This window comes from Dromiciops gliroides, chromosome 5 (genome assembly GCF_019393635.1).
Source record: "Dromiciops gliroides isolate mDroGli1 chromosome 5, mDroGli1.pri, whole genome shotgun sequence".
Taxonomy (NCBI): domain Eukaryota; kingdom Metazoa; phylum Chordata; class Mammalia; order Microbiotheria; family Microbiotheriidae; genus Dromiciops; species Dromiciops gliroides.
Window position 1 is genome coordinate 203,485,457 of NC_057865.1, and position 22,647 is coordinate 203,508,103.

The window sequence follows — 22,647 nt, forward strand, 5'->3', positions numbered from 1 at the left end:
CATAATTGTCAGTGGCATCAAACTCAAAAACAAATTGTGTCACTAACCTATAAATAAGGATCCCTATGGACAGCTTAGAAATACTAACATTATCTACATTCTATATTATTTATTTAGTTAAATATTTCCTAATTACATTTTAATCTAGTTTGGGCCACACTTGGGAGTGCCTTGTGCTTCCCATGTTGGACACTTCTGTGCTACCCTATGTCAAGAAATAAATGACCTGGGGGCAGCTAGGTGACACAGTGGATAAAGCACTGGTCCTGGATTCGGGAGGACCCGAGTTCAAATCCCGCCTCAGACACTTGACACGTATTAGTTGTGTGACCCTGGGCAAGTCACTTAACCCTCATTGCCCTGCCAAAAAAAAGGAAAAAGAAATAAATGACCTACCTTTGGCTTAAAGGCAACTCTGCCGGATCATGAATACAGAACAGGTGACTTAGCATTGTAACAAAGAGTTCAGTTCGGGAGAACAGGAGGAAAAAAAACCACTTCTGTTCTCCACTAAGTCACCAATTTAAAAGTTCTGTTTTTTTAAATATCCAGGAAAACAAATAACCCAGCATCTTGTCTACATTTATAATATCTTTATTCTTACAATACAACATCTAAAAATATTTGCTCTTCTTATTCCTTCAGACACTGGACTGCATTCCCAAAAAGCAGGTTTTAAATAGTACAAATGTTTGGGTACATGGCCTTTGCAAGGTAATCCATTCAGTCCATGGCCTAGAGAAAAAAGGATAAGAACACAAGAGTTAGAACCATTGTAATGAAATAATTCTTTCTTTGGGAATCCAGAATTAGAGCTGGAATGAGGCCTTAGAGGTCATGCAAGTTTAACCCTCTCTATTCTACAATGGGGTACCCAAGATCACAGCAGGTCACTGAGGTACAATTTGGATCCAGATCCTCTGACCATAAAACGAGCAAGTACTCTTTCCTACTATACCACACTGATTACTTAGGGTTTAAACGTAATTACTGGTGTGATTACGTAATTATGTATGACCAGATGCTGCTGGTCATACATAAGAGCAGCAGTTAGAATTTTTAAAAAAATGTTACTGTAAAGAAGAAACCTCTCATCTGCATGACTGCTGCAGCCATGGCATCTCATGCCCCTATAAATATAGCTATTCGAAGTAACCTATTAAGGATAACCAATCCATGTTACTGAGTGAGTTAATATCCCTTCAATCCTTTTAGGCTTTCTAGACCCATAAGCTATATGTGAGATGTGTGCAAAAACATCTTGGTCACCTTGACAGCCATTCTCCATAACACAATTCTCTGTAGGTTGTTAGGAAGGGTCACAGTTTTAAAGCACTTTGACTTAAAGACTAAAAGCTGCCCCTCAGCTTCTTCAGTGAGACAGGCAGTAACAAAAATCTCAAGGCCATAATCTTTGCTATAACCATCATATCCATTTGACTCTTGACAGCTTGGATGCTTGTTGCTGAAAGCAACATTACAAGAACTTTGTCAGGGCCCACTTTTGAAAAACTCAATTTGGTTTAGCCTTTAAGTTCTTATATTATTTGCTACATCTTTCCTCTACCAGTTAGATGGTACTTTAATAGTATCATAGCAACTAAATGCAATTGGTAGCCTGAAGCAGTTAGTTTTAAGGATCATTAGCAAATATTAGGAAGTGGTGGGAAATCAGCTTGTTCATATAGAAACTGTAAAATCCCTTAGGACATCTGTTTAAAAAAAATAATGAAGATATACATGGAACCTTTCCATTCAGATGAAATGCTTGGGTAAGATGTATCCACTTTAACTTGAAGATTGATTCATAACTTAGGAGATAGCCTGGCAAAGGATACGAAGCATAATGAATGCCTTTAAAATTTTTCAGGGACTTGATTATGGAAATGAGATACCCTGGAAGAGTTTAAATAGTTCTTTTTCCTTTGAATTTCTCCTGGCCTCCTTGCTTTCAGATAATTCATTTTAAAATGTACTAACTCCTTGTGAAGTGAGAGAATAAAAATAAGTCCTGGCCATCTTTATCTATCCTACACATGTATGGGCTTGTGAACTCACTATTTATTGTAACAGAAGCATGACAAAACTCCCATTGTCTCTGCTAATAACTCAGAAAATCAGAAGGGAGATAGTCCATGTTCTTGAATTCAACACCATTTCCTGTATCTCCTTGACGCATGAAAACAAACTTCTACAAATGCCCTATTTCCTGAGAATTCAGTTCAACTGCATCAGTTTTCTTTTTGGTTAGGACACCAGAACCACTGGTAGGGAGGTGAGCATGTTGTGCACGGGTAGTCCATGACTGGTTTGAACAATCATTGTTTCCATCTTGGCTTTGGAACTCCCAAATGGGCTGAACTGTCTTTATTCTCTATCAGACCCGAGTTCGCTTGGAATCTGCTGTGCTGCCACACACCTAACTCCTCTTCCCCCATCTTACTCTCTCTCAATCTTTCAATCTCTCTCACTCTCTCTCTCTCTCCCCCCTCCCCATTCTCCACCCTCCCCCTCCCCCTCTCCAAAAAGAAGCAAAAGAAAATCCATGCCCTCAAGAAATGTACAATCTGATGGGGAGACAACTTCTAGTAGAAGGTAGGTTTTTAGTTGGGACTTAAAGGAAGCCATGGAGATAAAAAGTCAGAGCAGAGGATAGAGAGCATTCTAGGCATGGGGGTCATTCAGAGAAAATGCCCCAAACTGAGAGATGTAGGGTTTTGCTCATGGAGCAGCCAGGAGGCCAGGGTCACTGACTTAGTATGGGGTGGGGGAGTAAGGTGTGAGATGGGGCTAGGTTATGAAGGGTTTGGAATGACAAACAGAGCATCTTGTATTTGCTCCTGGATGAAATAGCAAGTCACTGGAATTTATTGAGTAAGATGGGGAGAATGTGGGTGGAAGAATGGGGGAGGCAACATGATTGGATTGAGCTTTATGAAAATCAGTTGGGAAAGACTGTGTCAGTGCCAGAGGGGTGAAGGGGGCGTATTCGAGAGATAGTGTGAAATCAACAGGGTCCAGGATTTCAAGCCTAAGGGACTGGGAAGATGGTAATAGAGAAGCTAGGAGAGGGGAGGGTTTAGGGGGAAAGAGAATGAGTCTATTTTGATTTTTGATTGATTTATTTGTTTGTTTGTTTGTTTTGTTTTGTGGGGCAGTGAGGGTTAAGTGACTTGCCCAGGGTCACATAGCTAGTATCAAGCATCAAGTGTCTGAGGCCAGATTTGAACTCAGGTCCTCCTGACTTGAGGGCCGGTGCTTTATCCACTGCACCAACTAGCTGCCCCAGGAGTCTATTTTGGACATATTGAATTTAAAATATAGGTCTGACTGAGTCACTCCCTTTACTCAATAAACTCCAATTGGCCCCCTTTACCACCAGACTCAAATATAAAGTTCCATATTTGGCATTTAAGGGCCCTTCACAACCAGGCCCCTTCCAACTTAATATTAATACGTAATACTTTAATAAATACATTTTTCATTCATCTATTCAATTATTTGTTCATTTATTCCTCTAAACCAATAGAGGCTAGGCTGCCATTTTTAAGGAATGAGGATAATCAACCGAAATTGTCCTGTGATTTGGTTCTGTAGTTCTTAGGAGATTTATAAAAATGAGTACGTAGAGAAATAAACATGAGATGACCCACAACAATCTAAGTCAGGTGACATCCCTGGAACTTACATTTTCAGTTAACTCCCTTATGTAGGGAAAGAGATTCTGGTTAATGTAATCTACAGTGATGTAAAAGATGCTTCGGAACAAGGATGGGGCATGGGTCATAACTTTTTTAGCCAACAACATTGTTAGCAATAGTTTAGCCTTCTCTTGCTCAAGGCCCACAGGAAATGTCTGTGTTTCCATCACTTTTTCTATAGTAGAAGCCAGGCATCTTCTCTTATCCTAAGGAAGAGAGTAGAAAAAAGTTCAGAACTCCTTTAACCAACATTTTTTTTTCTCCAGAAGGCAAAAAGAAAGCATTCTAAATAGGTATCTAATAAGCAAGAATAAGTGCACTTCAATCATAGCAAGGTTTGTTAGCAAAAATTATTAAAACTTGTAAGAAACTGGAAAAGATTTTTTAAAAAACCTGTAAAGCAGTTCCACAAAAATTAGCCTTTGATCAACATCTTAGGTCATATATCAAAATAAACTCCAAATAGATAAGTGACCTTAATGTAGAAGGTCAAAAAACCCACCCCCAAATATTTATTCATTTTAAATTTGATTTTATTTTCAATTCTGAATTTTCTTCCCTCCTCTCCCATTGAGAAGTCAAAAAAACCAAAATCCATTACAGTTGTGTATAGTCATGCAAAACAATAATCTGCATTAGCCATGTCCAAAAAAGAAAAAAAAATGCTTCAAAACGTTCATGAGCTCTCTATCTGGAGTTTGCATAAAAAAGTTAAAGATCCATGGCTAGGGGTAAAATTAATCAAGGTATAGCAATGATCATAACATAAGACAATTTTGAGTACATAAAACGAAAAAGCTTTTGTATAAATAAAATCAACAATCTAGAAAAGGAGAAGTTGCCAAATTGGGAAAACTTTGTATCATAATCTCCAAGATAGAGAATTGATACAAATACTTAAGATTAATCCCAATAGATAGGTCAACCAATGGTATGAGCAGTTTCAAAAAAATTTTATATCCTTGGTTTTAATATCCATTTCACTTCCAAATATAATAGCCTCCCCTCTGACCCACCCATCTAGTTCTTCCTTGAAACAGAGTAAAAAAGAAAAAGCAATTTTAGCAAAATCAACACATCAACTAAGTCAAACAGTACATACAACGTTTCACACTCATCACCTCCGACTTCTGCAAAGAAGTATATTTTCTCAACTCTATTCCAGGGCCAAGCTTCATCATAAGTACAAAGAGTTCAGTTTAATGATATTTGAAAAAAAGGTAAGTTTTTAAAGGTTGGAATGTGAACTATGAACAACTTGTGAAAAATGCTTCAAATAATAATAAAATGGGAATTAACTGAGGCTTTACCTTATATTCATCAGATTGGCAAAGATGATAAAGATGGTAAATAATGTTGGAGATGTGGGAAGGAGTGTCCTCATTAATGTACATTGGTAGAGCTAAGCCTTGGTTCTAGAAAACAATTTGGAACTATCCTAAAAAAGTCACTAAGCAGGCACCTAGGTGGAGCAGTGGATAAAGCACTGGCCCTGGGTTCAGGAGTACCTGAGTTCAAATCCAGCCTCAGACACTTGACACTTACTAGCTGTGTGACCCCGTCACTTAACCCTCATTGCCCCACCAAAAAAAAAGTCACTAAGCTATACTTCATGACACCAATATTCAGCATGTACCCCAAGGATGAGAAAGACTGGCCCAGTGAATACAAAAATATTTATAGCAGCACATTTTAAAAATAAAATTTTGTTGATTTACACCTCCCTCTTCCACAGAGCCATCCCTTATAGCAAAGATTCTTAACCTGGTAATTAGGAACTTATTTTAAAAATATTTTGATAACTGCATTTCTTTTTTCTTTTTTTTTCTTCTGCAGGGCAATGAGGGTTAAGTGACTTGCCCAGGGTCACACAGCTAGGAAGTTTTAAGTGTCTGAGGCCAGATTTGAACTCAGGTCCTCCTGAATCCAGGGCAGGTGCTTTATCCACTACACTACCTAGCTGCCCCCCCCCAACTGTATTTCAACATAAGTGGTTTCCTTTATTATTCTATGTATTTTATTTATTATTTTGAGAAGGGTATGACCAGACTGCCAAAGGGGTCTATGACAAAAAAGATTAAAAACTTCTACTTAAAAAAGAATTCATTCCTTAATAATTAACATATAATCCTATCATGCCTTATCCCAATGATTCTGAACCCCAGCCTATCAGAAACCCCATTCTCATTGTCCCACTGATTGCTCTCTTATTCCAATTTCTTTCAGCCCCCTGCCCCAACTCACTCTAAAGCTCATCCCCTGCCCCTCCACTGTGCTCTTTTCCTTTCTCACTCTTTCCATCTTCTTGCATTCACAGAAACCTGGGTTCCTCCTGATGACACAACTTCCCTAACTGACTCTTTCCACACTAATTGCATTGTCATTCTTTTCCCTGCCTCCTTACCCCCATCCCCTTCTCCAATTCCCTGGTCCTGGTGAGTTGGAATAGTCAGACAGTAATAAGTTATTAAGCACCTACTGTGTGCCAGGCACTGTGCTAAGTGCTAGGGATACAAAGAAAGACAAAAGACAATCACTGCTCTCAAGGAGTTCATAGCCTAATTGAGGAGACAACTGTACAAACAGGATATATACAGGATAAATTGCATATAATCAATAAAGAGAAGACCCTAACATTAAGGGGGATCAGGAAAGGCTTTTGTAGAAGGTAGAATTTTACCTGGGACTTGAAAAAAGCCAGAGAAGCCAGGAGGCAGCGATGAGGAGGGAGACTATTTCAGGTATGAGAAATAGTCAACAAAACACCAGAAGCCTGGTGATAGTGTCTTGTTCAAGGAAAAAACAAGGAATTTAGTGGCACGTGGCACCAGATTACAGAGCAGGTCGAGGGGAGGTAGGTTTAGAAAGTAAAGTCTAGAAAAGGAAAGAGGTTGTGAAGAGCTTTGAATGTCAAAGGATTTTATATTTGATTCTAGAGATGATAAGAACCATTGGAGTTTATTGAAAAGGGAGGTGATATGGTCAGATCTGTGTTCTCTCTTTTTTTTTTTTTTTGGTGAGGCAATTGAGGTTAAGTGACTTGCCCAGGGTCACACAGCTAGTAAGTGTTAAGTATCTGAGGCCGGATTTGAACTTAGGTCCTCCTGACTCCAGGGTCGGTGCTCTATCCACTGTGCCATCTAGCTGCCCCCAGATCTGTGCTTTCTTAAGATTTCTTTGACAGCTGTGTGGAAGACAGATTGGAGTAGGGAGATACTTGAGGGAGGGAGAACAATCAGTAGGCTACTTCAAAATCCTGCTGGTTGGTCCCCACTACCCTCAAGTTTTCCCCACCCTATTCCATCTCCCACTCAGCTACCAAAGTGACCTTTCTAAAGCTCAGGTCTTACCATCACACACACACACACACACACACACACACACACACACACTCTCTCTCTCTCTCTCTCTCTCTCTCTCTCTCTCTCTCTCTCTCTCTCTCCTTACTCAATAAACTTCAGTGGCTCCCTATTGCCTCTAGGATCAAATATAAAATCCTGTTTGGCTTTCAAAGTTCTTCACAACCTATTCCTTTTCTACCTTTTAAGCCTTTTTCACTTTATTCTTCTCCACATGGTCCAAGATTCAGTAATACTGGTCTACTTCCTGTTTCTTTTTTTTTCTTTAATATTTTATTTTTCCCCCAATTACATGTAACAAACATTCTTAGCATTCTTTTAAAAAAATTTTGAGTTCCAAATTCCCTCCCTCCCTACTTCCCTTCCTGAGGGGGTAAGCAATCTGATATAGGTTATAAATGTGCAATCATGTAAAACATAGTTCCATATTAATCATGTTTTGGAAGAAAACAAAAAAAAAGAGAGGAAAAAAAAGGGAGGAACATGTTCTCTCTTTGTAAAAATGCTATTAACCAATGGTTTATTTGTTTTATTGTTTTTTTTCCCATAAAACCAATGCCTAGTTTTATTAATTCAATGGTTTTCTTACATCAGTTTTATTAATATCACCTCTAATTTTGCTGAACCCCATAGGTTTTATTGTCATTTTTGAGAAAGACATTATTGATTATTTCTGTGATTTGTTATTTAATTCATTCATTCTTTAATATTATGTTGTTTAGTCTCCAATTAGTTTTGTTTGTTTGTTTGTTTTGTTTTGTTTTTTGCAGGGCAATGAGGGTTAAGTGACTTGCCCAGGGTCACACAGCTAGTAAGGGTCAAGTGTCTGAGGCCGGATTTGAACTCAGGTACTCCTGAATCCAGGGCTGGTGCTTTACCACTGCGCCATCTAGCTGCCCCCTCCAATTAGTTTTTAATCTTTTTTTCCTATGGTTCCTTATTGAATATAATGTATGTATTGAATATAAAAAGTATGTATTTATTATTTCTGCTTTTATGTATTTAATTATAAAGTTTTTATTTTATTTATTTTTATTTCACTGTAAAGTTTTTATGCCAAGTATATGGTCAGTTTTTGTAAAGGTTATCATATATTGGAGAGAAAAAAAGTATATTCCTTTCTATTCCCTTCCACTTCTTTCCAGATATTTATCATACCTAGCTTATCTAAAATTCTATTCACTTCCTTGACTTCTTATTTATTTTTGTTAGATTTATCTAGTTCTGAGAGAGAAAAATTTTAAATCCCCCACTATCATAGTAGTACTATCTATTACCACCTGGAATTTATTTAACTTTTCTTTTAAAAATTTAGATCCAATTTAGTGCATATAGGTTTAGTATTGCTATTGCTTTATTATTTATGGTACCTTTATCATAATGTAGTTTTCCTGTTTGTTTCTTTTTTTTCTTTTTTTTGGCAGGGCAATGAGGGTTAAGTGACTTGCCCGCACAACTGTTAAGTGTCAAGTGTATAGGGTTGAATTTGAACCACGTCCTCCTGAATCCAGGGCTTGTGCTTTATTCACTGCACCACCTAGCTGCCCTGCAAAAGGTTTTTATCTTCACTCCCCCCACCTCCACCCCACTCTAATTAAGGGGAGCTCCTCTCTGAGAAAGTGGTTCTAAGGATATTTATTTGTATCTAAGCTGAGTAGCGAGCCATCCTGAGATCACAGGCTTGGAGTTGAAAAGATCAATGAATGGATGGAACCACAGCTCGGGGATAAGGGATGAGAGTAACTGAGAATAAAGAGAAGGCAGAGCATTTTGGTTCTCATATGCATGTTTTCCTAGCTAGGTGGCCCAGTCCAACTTGGAGTCAAGAAGACCTGAGTTGAAATTTGACCTCACATACTTACTAGCTATGTGACCCTGGGCAAGTCACTTAACCATCCTCAGCCTCAGTTTCTTCATCTGTAAAATGGGGATAATAATAGCACCTATCTCCTAGAGTTGTTGTGAGAATCACATAACAAAAGTAGCCAATAAGAGTAAGAGATCACTTAGTTGTTTTTGATAAGTTCAGATCACAGATAACCTGAATCTCTGCTATACTGAAGAACTGGAAGATGTGATAACTGAAATCCTATCAATGATCACTTAAAGACTACAGAGAACAGGAGATGCACAGTGCAAATTTTTTTTTTTTTGGTGAGGCAATTGGGGTTAAGTGACTTGCCCAGGGTCACACAGCTAGTGAGTGTCAAGTGTCTGAGGCCGAATTTGAACTCAGATCCTCCTGACTCCAGAGCCGGTGCTCTATCCACTGCTCCACCTAGCTGCCCCCAGTGCAATTTGTTTTTATTTTTGTGGGGCAGTGAGGGTTAAGTGACTTGCCCAGGGTCACACAGCTAGTAAGTGTTAAGTGTCTGAGGCCACATTTGAACTCAGGTCCTCCTGAATCCAGGGCTGGTGTTCTATCCACTGCACCACTTAGCTGCCCCCCCAGTGCAATTTTAAAAAGGCAAATGTTTGGATTTTCCAAAAAGAAAAGGTGAATTCTGCAAACTGTATAGACCAGTGAGTTTTACTTCAATTTCTTGAAAAATTCTAGAACCTATTATTATTGTGGGAATGGCTAGTAAAAAACTAAATAAGGAAGAAATGATCACAAAGAGCCAGCCTGGCTTAATCAGGAAAAGGTGATGCTGGCCCAGCCTCAATGCCTTTTTGGAAGGGTTACTAGATTGTTCTATCAAGGCATTACAGATTTAACAAAGGCACCAAAGTCTCATGCTATCCTTTTTTTTCTCTTTTTTTTTTTTGGCAAGGCAATGGGATTAAGTGACTTGCCCAGGGTCACACAACTAGTTAAGTGTCAAGTGTCTGAGGCTGGATTTGAACTCAGGTCCTCCTGAATCCAGAGCCAGTGCTTTATGTACCATGCCACCTAGCTGCCCCCATCTCATGCTATTCTTGTGGAAAAATTGAAAGATGGGCACTAGATGGCAATATAGTTATGTGGATTCAGAGCTGGTTGACAAGCCAGTCCTAAAGAGTAATCATAGAGTGCTTCAGGGATTTCTCCTTGGCCATTTTTCTTAAGAATCACTTAGAAAAGGAGTAGATGGTACACCTATCAAATCTGTAGATGACAAAGGTAGGATAGGTAACTAAATATTGGATGACAGAATTGTGATCCAAAAAGATCTCCAAATCTTAAAATACCAGTCCAAACCTACTAAAATTAAATACAATAAAGATAAATGTAAAAGTTTATACTCAGGCTCAATAAGTCATCTTCCAAATACAAAATGGGGAAAGAGGGCATGCCTAGAGTGGAGTCTATTTACAAAATAGCTCAAAGTTTTAGTATCTTGATAAACAGTCTGATAGAGCAGACAGATACATTAATGGCTGCATTTAGGCTGCATTGAATGCCACTGTGCTCAGAAGTCAAATAAGATAATATTTGTAGGGGGAAGCTAGGTGGTGCAGTGGATAAAGCACTGGCCCTGGATTCAGGAGGTCCTGAGTTCAAATCCAGCCTCAGACACTTCACACTTACTAGCTGTGTGACCATGGGCAAGTCACTTAACCCTCACTGCCCTGCCAAAAAAAAAAAAAAAAAGAAAAAGATAATATTTGCAAAATGCTTAGCACACAACCTGGCACACAGTAAGCACTATATATGTGTGAGTTTTTTGTTTTTTGCTTTTTTTTTGCGGGGCAGTGGGGATTAAGTGACTTCCTGGGTTACATAGGTAGTAAGCATCAAGTGTCTGAGGCCAGATTTGAACTCAGGTACTCCTGAATCCAGCCAGGGCCAGTGCTTTATCCACTGTGCCACCTAGCTGCCCCTATGTGAGCTATTTTTAATGCTGTTATTATTCTTTATTACCATTACCCAGAACAGTTTTGCTATGCTTTGCCTGGACAAGACCACTATGGAAACTATGTATTGGAAAAGATATTGATAAACTGGGAATATCCAAATGAATTTTTTTTTTTAAAAAGGCAACTAAGATAGTGAGGGATCATAGGATTCCCAAGCTCCATGAGGATCAGCTGAAGGAATATTCCATCTTTCCAATATCTTTTAGTCCCAAGTGTTACAGGCTGGAACTTTATCTGAACCTACCAACAGAATGTGGGCAGATCAGGCTGGTTCTTTAAAGACTAAGCAAATCCTCATAAAGCAATCTTGATTTCTTAGAATTAATCAAGATGAACAGACATAATGTTTTCCATGATAAGCACAGAGGTTTTTATTCTCTTACCTCAGCTACCAGATGCATGTTCCTGAAGTGCTGGATCAGGTCATTTACCAAGTTGGGCTGGATACTGTTTTCCATTTTGTCCCCCATCTGGGCGAGCTGTCTCGCTATGCACTGGATAACTTCCTCTTGGCGTTCTGAATCTGATTCTACAAATAGCCAAGTTGGAAAGAGTCAAATTAGAGAGAGAGCTTTATCTTCCCATCACCCAGAGAAGGCTTTCCCTGTTAGTAACAGTCCAGGCTACCTATTTCAGCTCTTATTTATACAATCATTACACAAAGAATAAGGGGAATTAATTAACAATATCGGAGACTAAGGGAAGGGTACTAGGTCCAATGAAATGACATAAACATGAGCAAAGTTCAAGGGAAGAAAATAACTGGTGAAGTGAATCTCTCCCCGAATTTAGGTAAGACCAGATGGTTGTTAACATCTTTATGTGGGGAAAACAGAAGAGGAGCTCCTAGCTATTCCGAATGTCTGGGGCTAGGTGGGATATGGACTCATCCTAGGTACTTAAGCAGGCTAAGTACGGCTACTTTCCTGTAGATGCTTTTGGTTGTATCCGGATTTTTCTTTCCCATAGGATCTATTACCCTTCCATCACCCCTTTCTTTGCACGTCCCCTTCACATGACAGGTGCTTCACAAGCATTTCTGGCTGTCGTCCTCATGACAGCAGTTTCATATCTACTTGACCAGATCAGAAGATGGTGAAGACAGGCAACATTAACTCCACTGGGTGCTTTCCAAGTACACTCTGGGTCAAGTTTGACCTTAGAAATCAGAAGTGTGGTAAAGAGGTGAGTGTGTAGCAAAACAGGGAGAAGAGAAAAGACTGAGTCCTGAATGGGGAAGAGGCCCAGCTAATGAGGAAGAAGAATCTTGTAAGGCGAACAATGCTGCTTTCCTATTTTGAAACAGTGAATGAAGCCCTTTCAGAGTATAAGGGCTGAAGCTGCCTGGTGCCTGGATATCTTGAGAATAAGTATCCCTCTTTAGAGAAGCATGCAGAAGAGAGTCATTGATTATGTCAGAGGTCTTTGCAACATGAAGCACCAACAGGCTTTGGGATATGAGATCTAATATACACTGGAGAGAAGTGCAGCCTTGCAGTCTGAATTACAATGAAGTTAGGCACCCAGTCATTTTGGGCCCCCTATGGTCATACAGGGACGGGTTAGGAAGGGAGGACCATTCACCCAATCCAGAGAGACCCAGCCAACACAGCTCAGAATTCTAATGCACTTTGTTCACAATAACGCTAGGAAACAGGTAATGTAGGAATTATTATTCCAACTTTTTACAGATGAGGGCCCTCAAGTGCACAAAATTTAACTGACTTAACTTAATCTCATTTTCAAAACGTTCAATCTTGTGGCTAGTAAGTAACAGGGTCTTTCCTAGAACCCAGATCTTCTCCTACAACCATCTGACACCCTGTCTGCTGTCCTAATCACTATACCAAGCTGACTCAAAACCCAAGGCCCAAGGCAGCTCTTAGAACTGGAAGAGGCATCTGGAGACTGTTCTGGAATATCTAGCCTCATTCACAGATGGTCAGAGCCATGGAGACAATGATTAGGGCTCCTCCCTGACCCATCGTGTGTTCAGTGGTTAGGGGGCTGTCCTTTGCAATGTCAAATAGATGATTATTTACCAAAAATGATAAATAATCCATTGCTGAGAACATTTTCAGGAAGGGTTGAATATGAGATGGTCTGCATACCATCTTAAGACCCAGAGGCAAAAACTGGGAATATAACATTTGAAATGAAAAAACATATATTATAATGGACAAGAAGCCGCATCTCCTCTCTCCAAGAATCTAACCTTTTGAAAGAGGTGTTCAGTCTCTGGTCACAGGTCACAGGGCTGATGGGAATGGGAAGCTCTGGGGCATCAAAGGCAAAAGCTCAGGAAGTGAAGCCTCAGGCTAAGAGGGGATTTTGATGGGGTGGGGGGATGGTGGAGGCAATTGGGGTTAAGTGACATTCCCAGGGTCACACAGCTACTAGTAAGTGTTTGAGAATGGATCTAAAGTCTAGTCCTCTTAACTCAAGGGTCAATAGCTCTATCACTGTATCACTTAGCTGTCCCTTTGATTTTTAAGTTTTTTTTTCTTTTTCTTTCTTTCTTTCTTTTTTTTTTGTTTTGTTTTGTTTTGCTGGGCAATGAGGGTTAAGTGACTTGCCCAGGGTCACACTGCTAGTAAGTGTCTGAGGCTAGACTGAACTCAGGTATTCCTGACTCCAGGCCAGGTGTTTTATCCATTGTGCCACCTAGCTGTCCCTCTCATTAACTATACTATAGCTAGTATGTAATTAATCTGTAGCTATATTATAGGGATTAATCTACAGCTATATGTAATTAATCCATAGTTATATTACATATTATATTAATCCATAGTTATACATTATATTAATCCATATCTATATGATATCTATTAATCTATAGCCATATGTAATTAATCCATAAGTACCTACATGCCTGCACTGTGCTAAACACATAAATAACAAAGCATGAAACAAGTTATACTCCGTAACACCTTATATGTGATCTTATGTAAGTAACCTCCCTCGGATTCTTTCCTCATCTTCAAAATAGAAATCATACCTAACCCTCTTTTCAATCCAAGTTCTTGTGGAATCAAGGGAGAAAATGTATGTGAAAATGTCATACAAATATGAGGCAGTGGTTTTGTAAAATATACAGCCAGGAACTCTCCGCTGCTCTCTGACTAGCTTGGAAAAAGAAGGCAGGGAAAGAGGCCTACCGAACTCTCCTGGCCTGGGCATCTCGACATAGCACCGATTGCCATCTGTCTGCAGCTCATATTCGTCCTCCCAATGAGGACCCTGCAGGACCACCCTGGTCAGCTCACTGCCCAGATCCTCCAGCTCCGTCTGGAAAAGGATGTTACTCGAACATTGTAGGAAGTTGTATAGCAGCAAGCTGGTTGGTCGATTGTCCTTGGAGCAACAAAGAAACCAATTAGCAACTGCTCTGACACTGAAACATCCTCACAGTACTAAGTTCACATTGCCTAACTGCAGAGGAAAAAATGCCGCATGATTAGCCTTCAAAAGCATTTGCTCATTTGGCCAAAAGGTCTTAAATACTTTCTTAATATCAGTCTTAAACAAAAGTGCACTAAGAGTTTTGGGACGGACTGTCTAAGGTCTTAGCCAGGTTGGACTGGGTTTGTTGAGCTTGCTCAATACATACAATGAAATGATTTGGGTGTCAGAAAGGCTTTTTAGGTCTTAGCTTGTACAACCTCTGGACAGCAGAGCCTACTCCATTATCTTTGCCTGAGTAAATCTTATGGACTCATCTCTTTAACTCCCAGCACCTCCTCATACCCTAACCAAGGAAAACTATTAACAACATACCTTCTCCCTCCTTCTAACTTATCTAGTACTATTGATGGAACCACCATTCTTAGGTTCTAGGAGTTTTTTTTGTTTTTGTTTTTGTTTTTTAAGGGCAATGAGGGTTAAGTGACTTGCCCAGGGTCACACAGCTAGTAAGTGTTAAGTGTCTGAGGCCGGATTTGAACTCCTGACTCCAGGGCCGGCGCTTTATCCACTGCGCCACCTAGCTGCCCCAAAATAGAGCTGAGATTTTTTTTTTTTTTTGGTGAGGCAATTGGGGTTAAGTGACTTGGCCAGAGTCACACAGCTAGTAAGTGTTAAGTGTCTGAGGCCAGATTTGAACTCAGGTCCTCCTGAATCCAGGGCCAGTGCTCTATCTACTGCACCACCTAGCTGCCCCGGTTCTAGGAGTTTTTAATCTCAGAATCATCTTTGATCTTTCCCTCTCCCTCAGCCGTGACATCCAATCAGCTGCCAAGTCCACAATATCACTCATATATGTTCCCTTTTTCACATTCATTCTTCAACTACTCTGAGTCAGGTCTTCATTTCTTGCTGCAGACTAGCCGTCTCCAATTTTTTTTTACCATGTTCCCCTATCCATAAAAAATTGTTAAACATACATGTATATTTGCTTATAAATTAAATGCATGTACTACCATATTAATAATTGTATACATTATAAAACTTACTTAAAAATTAAATTTTAAAAAAGGATTGGATATAGATAAATAATATTTGATCCTCTTATCAATAGGGAACCACTGGAGTTTTTTGAGGAGGGAAGTGGTGAAACATGTACTTCTTGAAAATCACTTTGGCAGTGGAATGGAAAGTGAATTGGAGTCGGGAGAGGGATAAGTCATGTAGGGCATTAAGGAAGCTATTGTAATAATCTAGGTAAGGTAATGAGGGTAGAGAGAACTGGCTTTATGAGTATAGAGAAGGGGCCATCTATGAGAAATGTTGTAAAGGTAAAATGATAATATGGTGAATGAGAAGGATAATAGGAGTTTTGATAGCAATAGGGAAGTTGAGAAAAGGGAATGGTTTTGGGGGAAAAGATGAGTTCTGAGTTACACACGTTGAGTTTGAGATGGTTGTGACATCCTGTTTTCGATGTCCAAAATACAGTTGGTGATGTAGGACTGAAGCTCAGGAGAGAAACTAGGGTTGGATAAATAGATCTGGGAATCATCTGCACAGAGATGATCACTGGACTAACGGGAGCGGATGAGACCACTAAATGAGATGGTATAGAGAGAAGAGAAGGGGGCCCAGGATGGAGCCATATGGGGGCATGATATGGATGAAGATTGAACAAAAGAATTAAGTGGTCAGACAGGAGAACCAAAAGAACAATGTCACAACAATAGAGAGAATAGGAAACCCAGAAGGAGGTGATCAACAGTGCCAATTGCTATAGAAAGGTCAAGAAAAATGAAGATTGAGAAAAGGGCATTAGGTATGGTAATTAAAGATTAATGGAACCTATGAAACTGGAAGAAAAATGGCTTCTTCCATGGAAACCAGGGAGTTCAGAAAAGGGTTGGCATTTTGGGGGGAGGGGGGTAAAGATAATGCAATCACAAGCCTTATTCCTTCTTTCCCACTGAATAATGAAAAGTGTGTTGGAGGGTGGAAGATCCTTTCTTACTCATAGGTCACTGCTCAATAGCACAAAGCCTTTCTGGTTATCTAGGGGGACAAGATTTGAGGTCATTAGAGGAGAAGCGAGAGTGGTGGGAATTTGCCTGTGTAGCCTGACTAGGTTAAGTTGGGAGGGGTAAGGGTCTGGGGAGTATTGAAAGGGATAGTATTGAGTTGGAAACAAGTCTAGCTTGGGTAGGAGGGTGGGAAGGAGTATGACCAGTCTTCTTATCCTCTGGTTCATCACTCATCTCTTTGGGTTAAGCCTCTGCTGAAAAGTGACCTAGACCAAAGCTTCTTAAATTGTGGGTTGCAACACCATATGGGGTTACATAACTGAATGTGGGGGTTGTGAAAAATTTGGCAACAGTAAAAGGTTACGTATACCTATTTTATATACCTATATACTTGGGGTTGCGTAAAAATTTTTTGGACGAAAAGGGTAGTGAGTGGAAAAAATATAAGAAGTCTGGCCCAATGATCTTCCTGCTTCTACTTTGATCACCTCTCCAATTCATCCTTCATGCTGCTACCCGAGTCAGTACTCTAAATAACATTACTTTTCTACTCAAAAACCCTGTGGTTCCCCATTTACTACTATCAATCAATCAACTATTAAGTATTTATTAAGTACCTATTATATTCCAGGCACTGTGCTAAGTGCTAGGGATAGAAAATTAAGAGAAGCAGCATGCAAAAAATGGAAAGAAATAAGCATTTTTTATGGGTTTTTTTATATTTAATTTTTAATTTTTTTTTTTGGTAACTGGGGTTAAGTGACTTGCCCAGGGTAAGTGTTAAGTGTCTGAGGCCAAATTTGAACTCAGGTTCTCCTGAATCCAGGGCTGGTGCTTCATCCACTGTGCTACCTAGCTGCCCCAATAAGCATTTTTTTTAAAGAGCCTACTATATGCCTGTCACTATGCAAAAATAGTAATGACCACATGCCTTCTCTTTCACTACTTCCTTCTTTTTCTTTTTCTTCCTTTTCTTTCTTTTTTTTTTTTTTTGCAGGGCAATGAGGGTTAAGTGACTTGCCCAGGGTCGCACAGCTAGTAAGCGTCAAGTGTCTGAGGTCGGATTTGAACTCAGGTCCTCCTAAATCCAGGGCCGATGCTTTATCCACTGTACCACCTAGCTGCCCTCACTTCCTCCTTCTTAATAAAGAGGCAGGGGCATAAGAAAAAGGACGAAAGAGAATATACTGGAAAGAAATTATAACAACATATTGTTATACAATTAACAATTCTTTTGGGGGGGGTGTGGGGCAATGAGGTGACTTGCTCAGGGTCATACAGCTAGTAAGTATCAAGTATCTGAGGCTGGATTTGAACTCAGGTCCTCCTGAATCCTGGGCCGGTGCTCTATCCACTGCACCACCTAACTGCCCTACCTCTGCTCCTTCTTGATTCAAGAGACAAATGCTTGTATTTGTCTCTTGAATCAAAGGAGGGACAATGTGAGTGAGATTTCTCCCATTACTTATATACATGATTTACTTCTATGCAAGCTATAAATGGTTGGATCACTCTGTCCTCTCATACAAGATAGACTGTAAATGCTTTGTCCTCTCATATATTAAAGCATCCTCCTATAAAAGTTTGTGGTTAGGATGGACCAATCGGGATAAAGGTTGGATTCCCAAAATAGCTACTCTGGAGTTGCTATGGACCAATCAGTACTGGTAAACTAAGATGTAAAACGACACCCTGATTAAGGCATTGAAAATGGATCAAATGACCTGAGAGAGGTATAAATATGTGATAGTTTGGCCCAAGATGTCCGCTTCTTAGTTTTTTGATGGGTTTTCTACTTCCACAATGTGCAAAATGACATTGCAAGTTTGTAAGTGATGAGCTACGTAACTTAGCAATGATGATATGGAGGACCAATAGATGAGAGGACACAACTATATATTTGCTTATTACAGAAATAACTAATAGTATTTATAATGCTATAACCTTGGGGACCATATGGATCCCTCCTTCCTGAGGCTCAAGGTCTTTGGGTCCTAGACCTAAGATCAGCTTTTTTGGGAGACAGGATCCCTCTCTCAATTAAACCTATTTTCTTTTGGCTTGGAGACTTTGGTTTTTTTCTTCGTCTAACACTATGACTTAGACATTTTTGCAACATTCTCGATTACTGTAATATAAATATCTATACTAGGAAATGGAATTATTGTCCAATCATCTCCCAGAATTATGCCGCTTTGTGCTTTTTTATGCTTTTCACTCCTTGACCTTTCTGAACCTTTCTAGTCTTCTTAAACTTTTTTTTTTTTTGCGGGGCAATGGGGGTTAAGTGACTTGCCCAGGGTCACACAGCTAGTAAGTGTCAAGTGTCTGAGGCTGGATTTGAACTCAGGTACTCCTGAATCCAAGGCCGATGCTTTATCCACTGCGCCACCTAGCTGCCCCCTTCTTTAACTTTTAATCTCGTGGGTACAATTTACTTGTTACACTGTCCTCTGACACAACACTCCAATCTTCTTCAAATTATGGAGAATTTTTGGTCAATGTAATATCCCTCTTATTAATGACAATGAGCTGGAAGAAGGTGAAGCTGTGGTTAATCTTGGATTTTCACAATTACTTAATTTTTTCAGATAAAAGGAATCTTAGAGTCCCAAACTCTCATTTTTATGATCCATCTTGGGCTGTAAGAGATGAAAAAAATTGCTTTAGTTCACAAAATAAGTGGCCTAGGTAAAACTAAAACCCTGGTATTTAGTGATCTTTCTATTTATTATCCTATGTTGTTTCTTTTTTCTTTTCTTTGACCTTTAAAAAAATTTTTTTTTTGAGGCAATTGGGGTTAAGAGACTTGCCCAGAGTCACATAGCCAGTAAGTGTCTGAGGTCAGATTTGAACTCAGGTCTTCCTGACTCCAAGGTCAATTGCTCTATTCATAGAGCTACCTAGTTGCCCCACTAAGTTATTTCTATATAGATATCTTCTGAATATGTACTCAATTAGAAGTACTCTTAAGTTCTCTGTGGTTATTGTTCAGTTGTGTCCAACACTCAGTGACCCCATATGGGGTTTCCTTGGTAAAGATACTGGAATGGTTTTCCATTTCCTTCTCCAGCTCATTTTACAGAAGAGGAAACTGAGGCAAATAGGGTTAAGTGACTTGCCCAGGGTCACACAGCTAGTAAGTGTCTAAGGCTGCATTTGAACACAGGTCCTTCTGACTCCAGGTCCAGCTCTCTATCCACTGCAGCACCTCCAGCTGCTCCATTTCACAATAAGTGCAGCTCCTTTATTACTAGTTTCCCATCCCACCTTACTCAGTTAACAACTCTGTAAACATTGATCACAAATTTACCAGCTTTTTTTTTTTTTTGTGAGGCAAATGGGGTTAAGTGACCTGCCAAGGGTCACACAGGTAGTAAGTGTCAAATGTCTGAGGCCGGATTTGAACTCAGGTACTCCTGGCTCCAGGGCCAGTGCTCTATCCACTGCACCACCTAGCTGTCCCAAATTTACCAGCTTTTAAAAAACCACCCAAAAGATTCCTGATATAGTTGAGAAGTAAAAACAAATATTTAATTTTCACCTTATTTTGTAAGTGCCCCCAAAGTGCTCTTTCCACTGGCAAGATTATTTTTTCAAGGTCATTTTCCTTGACAGTGAAACATAGATCACCTTGGAGGGGTGTGGGTTTTCATAAGTCAGTCCATGGGCCATTGGCTCACCAGGGATCTGCATAAAATAGGAAACAATCTCTGCCTGCCTTTTCCCCTGTGAGTGGCTTCTTTCTTTTCCTTTTTCACTTGCCTACCATCCAACTGGGGGAGGCTTGACTAACCTGATCCATTGCAGAGTCACTTCCAGGTAACAGTGCCTCAGTAGAACCCACAGTGTGGCCTCCCGGATGTCAGGATAGCAGCCTGGAAGAGAAAAACGAACACACAGGGGAGTAGGTGGGAGTACAGGGACATGCTTTCATCCATTAGTAAGGAGACCCCTTCACTTTTCCCAGACAAGGAGGGCTTATCTGAACACACGGTTATAATTTCCCATTCCTTACTTTTAAGCTACAAGTATAAGGTCATCAAATTGACAACAAATTTAACTGTTGTGTCCCCCATACTTTGAGATGTGGACAGAATCTTGAATTTCCCTAGTGTTATTCCCCTAGTCTTACTATTTATCAGCCAACTTTCCACTCTAGTTAATAAAAAACCCAAGTAATTTAGGTTGGGGTTGGGGAGCAGGGAAGAGCGAGTGAGAGTGTAGCTTGGATTCCTATAGTCTTCAATTACATATAGGATGTTCATAAAGAAATGTAGTTTTATTACTTTAATATAATAAAAGTGTTACTCAGGAGAACAACTCCTTACAACATTTATATTATACAAAATTATAGACATATAACATTTTACATAGTTTTAGTGCTTTGCACGATACTGAGTTCACTTTCATGTCTGTTGCATTTGATTCTCAAAACAATCCTGTGAAATAAGCATTGACAATACTTCTCTGACTGTATGCATAATAACTAGGATTTATATAGCACCTCCTACATGCCAGATGCTGTGAGCTTTATAACAACCCTGGGAGGTAGCTGCCATTATTATCCCCATTTTAGAGATGAGGAAACTGAGGCAGACAGAGGTAAAGTGACTTGCGCAAAGTCGCAGAGCTATTTGAAGTCTGATCTTCCTGACTCCAGGCCCAGCACTCTTATCCACTGTGCCTATCCCAGACACCTTACCCCTCCTAAATGTATTCTTCATTCACACCAAGACCTCTAATCCCACCATCCCTCAGTACTTTCTCTTTCCATTATCCCTGCTCTGATTTCATTTTCATCCCTTCCCAATCTCAGTCCTGGAGTCAACTACACTCTCTATTATTCCCACATTGCCAGACTACAACCCTGGATTAGTCCCACCATGCACCTTCTCTCTTACGACTCACGTGCCCCGAAATGGAAGTGGAGAAAGTCAGTCAATAAGATGATGGGGTTGTATGACAAATTATCTTATTTAACTTTACCTGGGTCCTCACTACAACAAGGAAATTATTTTACTCCTCCCTGATTCCCCATAGAAGCTATTTCCAAACTTCTCTTCAATCCTCAAACATCCCATACCCTCTCAACTGAGGACCTCATTTTATCTATTACTGAGAAAATAGAGATCCCATCATCCCCCACTCTTTTTTACTCCAGTCTCTGACAATGAGGTGGCATTTCTCCTCTGTTAACATAAATAATTCAATACACCCTAACTGCCTTTAAAATCAATTCTAAACTCCTCTTCCTAGCTTTTCAAGTCCTTCACAAACTGGCCCCAACCTACTTTTCCAACCCCTTCTGGGGCTAATGCCTCAACTCAAAATTGCCTTCACAGATTAGTTCTATTCATGGTCAGGCACAAGGTGGGGTCTTCACTCCTAAAACTACAGTTCTTGAACATCCATCAGCGTGTTTTCCTTTAATAGTTAGCCAATGGATGCAATTAGCTTAAAGCGGCCCTGGTAATGAAGAAAATACATAGAAAACATACGTGGGGGGCAGCTGGGTGGCGCAGTGGATAAAGCACCAGTCCTGGATTCAGGAGGACCTGAGTTCAAATCTGGCCTCAGACACTCGACACTTACTAGCTGTGTGACCTTGGGCAAGTCACTTAACCCTCACTGTCCCCCCCTCCCCCCGCTCCCCCCAAAGCATAGAAAACATATATGGCCAAAACAACTCATGCTTCCAGTACTGCAGGACCTGATATTCTTGCCCTTCTCCTGACACTCTCTCCCTGGATGCAGCATCTTTGTAGGGATTCCCAAGCACACTCCTCTCCTCATCAGGCCTCCTGAGTGCCAGGGCTAATTCTCTCTTGAACACATGGTTAGCTCTCTTCTCTGTGTGTTTAAGTGGCTTCCTTCCCGATCTGCTTCCAGAGCTAGGAAGCCAAAGTGCTCTTTCATTTCCAGCAGGGAAATCTCATTATGTTCCATAAATAGAGGGCAGAGTACAGATGAGACTTAACATTTTACTTAACACTTTAACGCCTCTGTTATTTGCCCTAACTTTCCGTGGTTACATAAACTACACAGGCGGAATAGAAACTAATTCCTCCCTACTACATTACACATCACTCCCTTTCTTACACTTAGTGTCTGGCAAAATTGAACTTTTTGCTGTTCCTCAAATTAAGTTACACACACACACACACACACACACACACACACACACACACACTGTTGTTTTTTTTAATCATTTCAGTTATATCTGAGTCTTCGTGACCCCATTTGGGGTTTTCTTGGCAAAGATACTGGAATGGTTTGCCAATCCCTTCTCCAACTCATTTTACAGATGAGGAACTCAGG

The 22,647-nt window shown here is 40.0% G+C and overlaps 1 protein-coding gene across 2 annotated transcripts in view; it reads right to left on the reverse strand.

Annotated features, from left to right (window-relative positions):
* Nucleotides 1–578: 578 nt before the first annotated feature.
* The window catches only part of BID (BH3 interacting domain death agonist), a 43,043-nt gene continuing 20,974 nt past the window's right edge, over nt 579–22,647 (reverse strand). For both annotated transcript variants that reach the window (XM_043966025.1, XM_043966026.1), the window contains 5 exons: nt 20,123–20,204; nt 14,059–14,254; nt 11,284–11,429; nt 3,689–3,907; nt 579–735 (listed from right to left, as the gene is read on the reverse strand). In XM_043966025.1, coding sequence (XP_043821960.1) covers nt 724–735; nt 3,689–3,907; nt 11,284–11,429; nt 14,059–14,254; nt 20,123–20,131 — 582 coding nt within the window. In that variant the 5' untranslated portion in view covers nt 20,132–20,204 and the 3' untranslated portion in view covers nt 579–723. The remainder of the gene's footprint in view (nt 736–3,688; nt 3,908–11,283; nt 11,430–14,058; nt 14,255–20,122; nt 20,205–22,647) is intronic.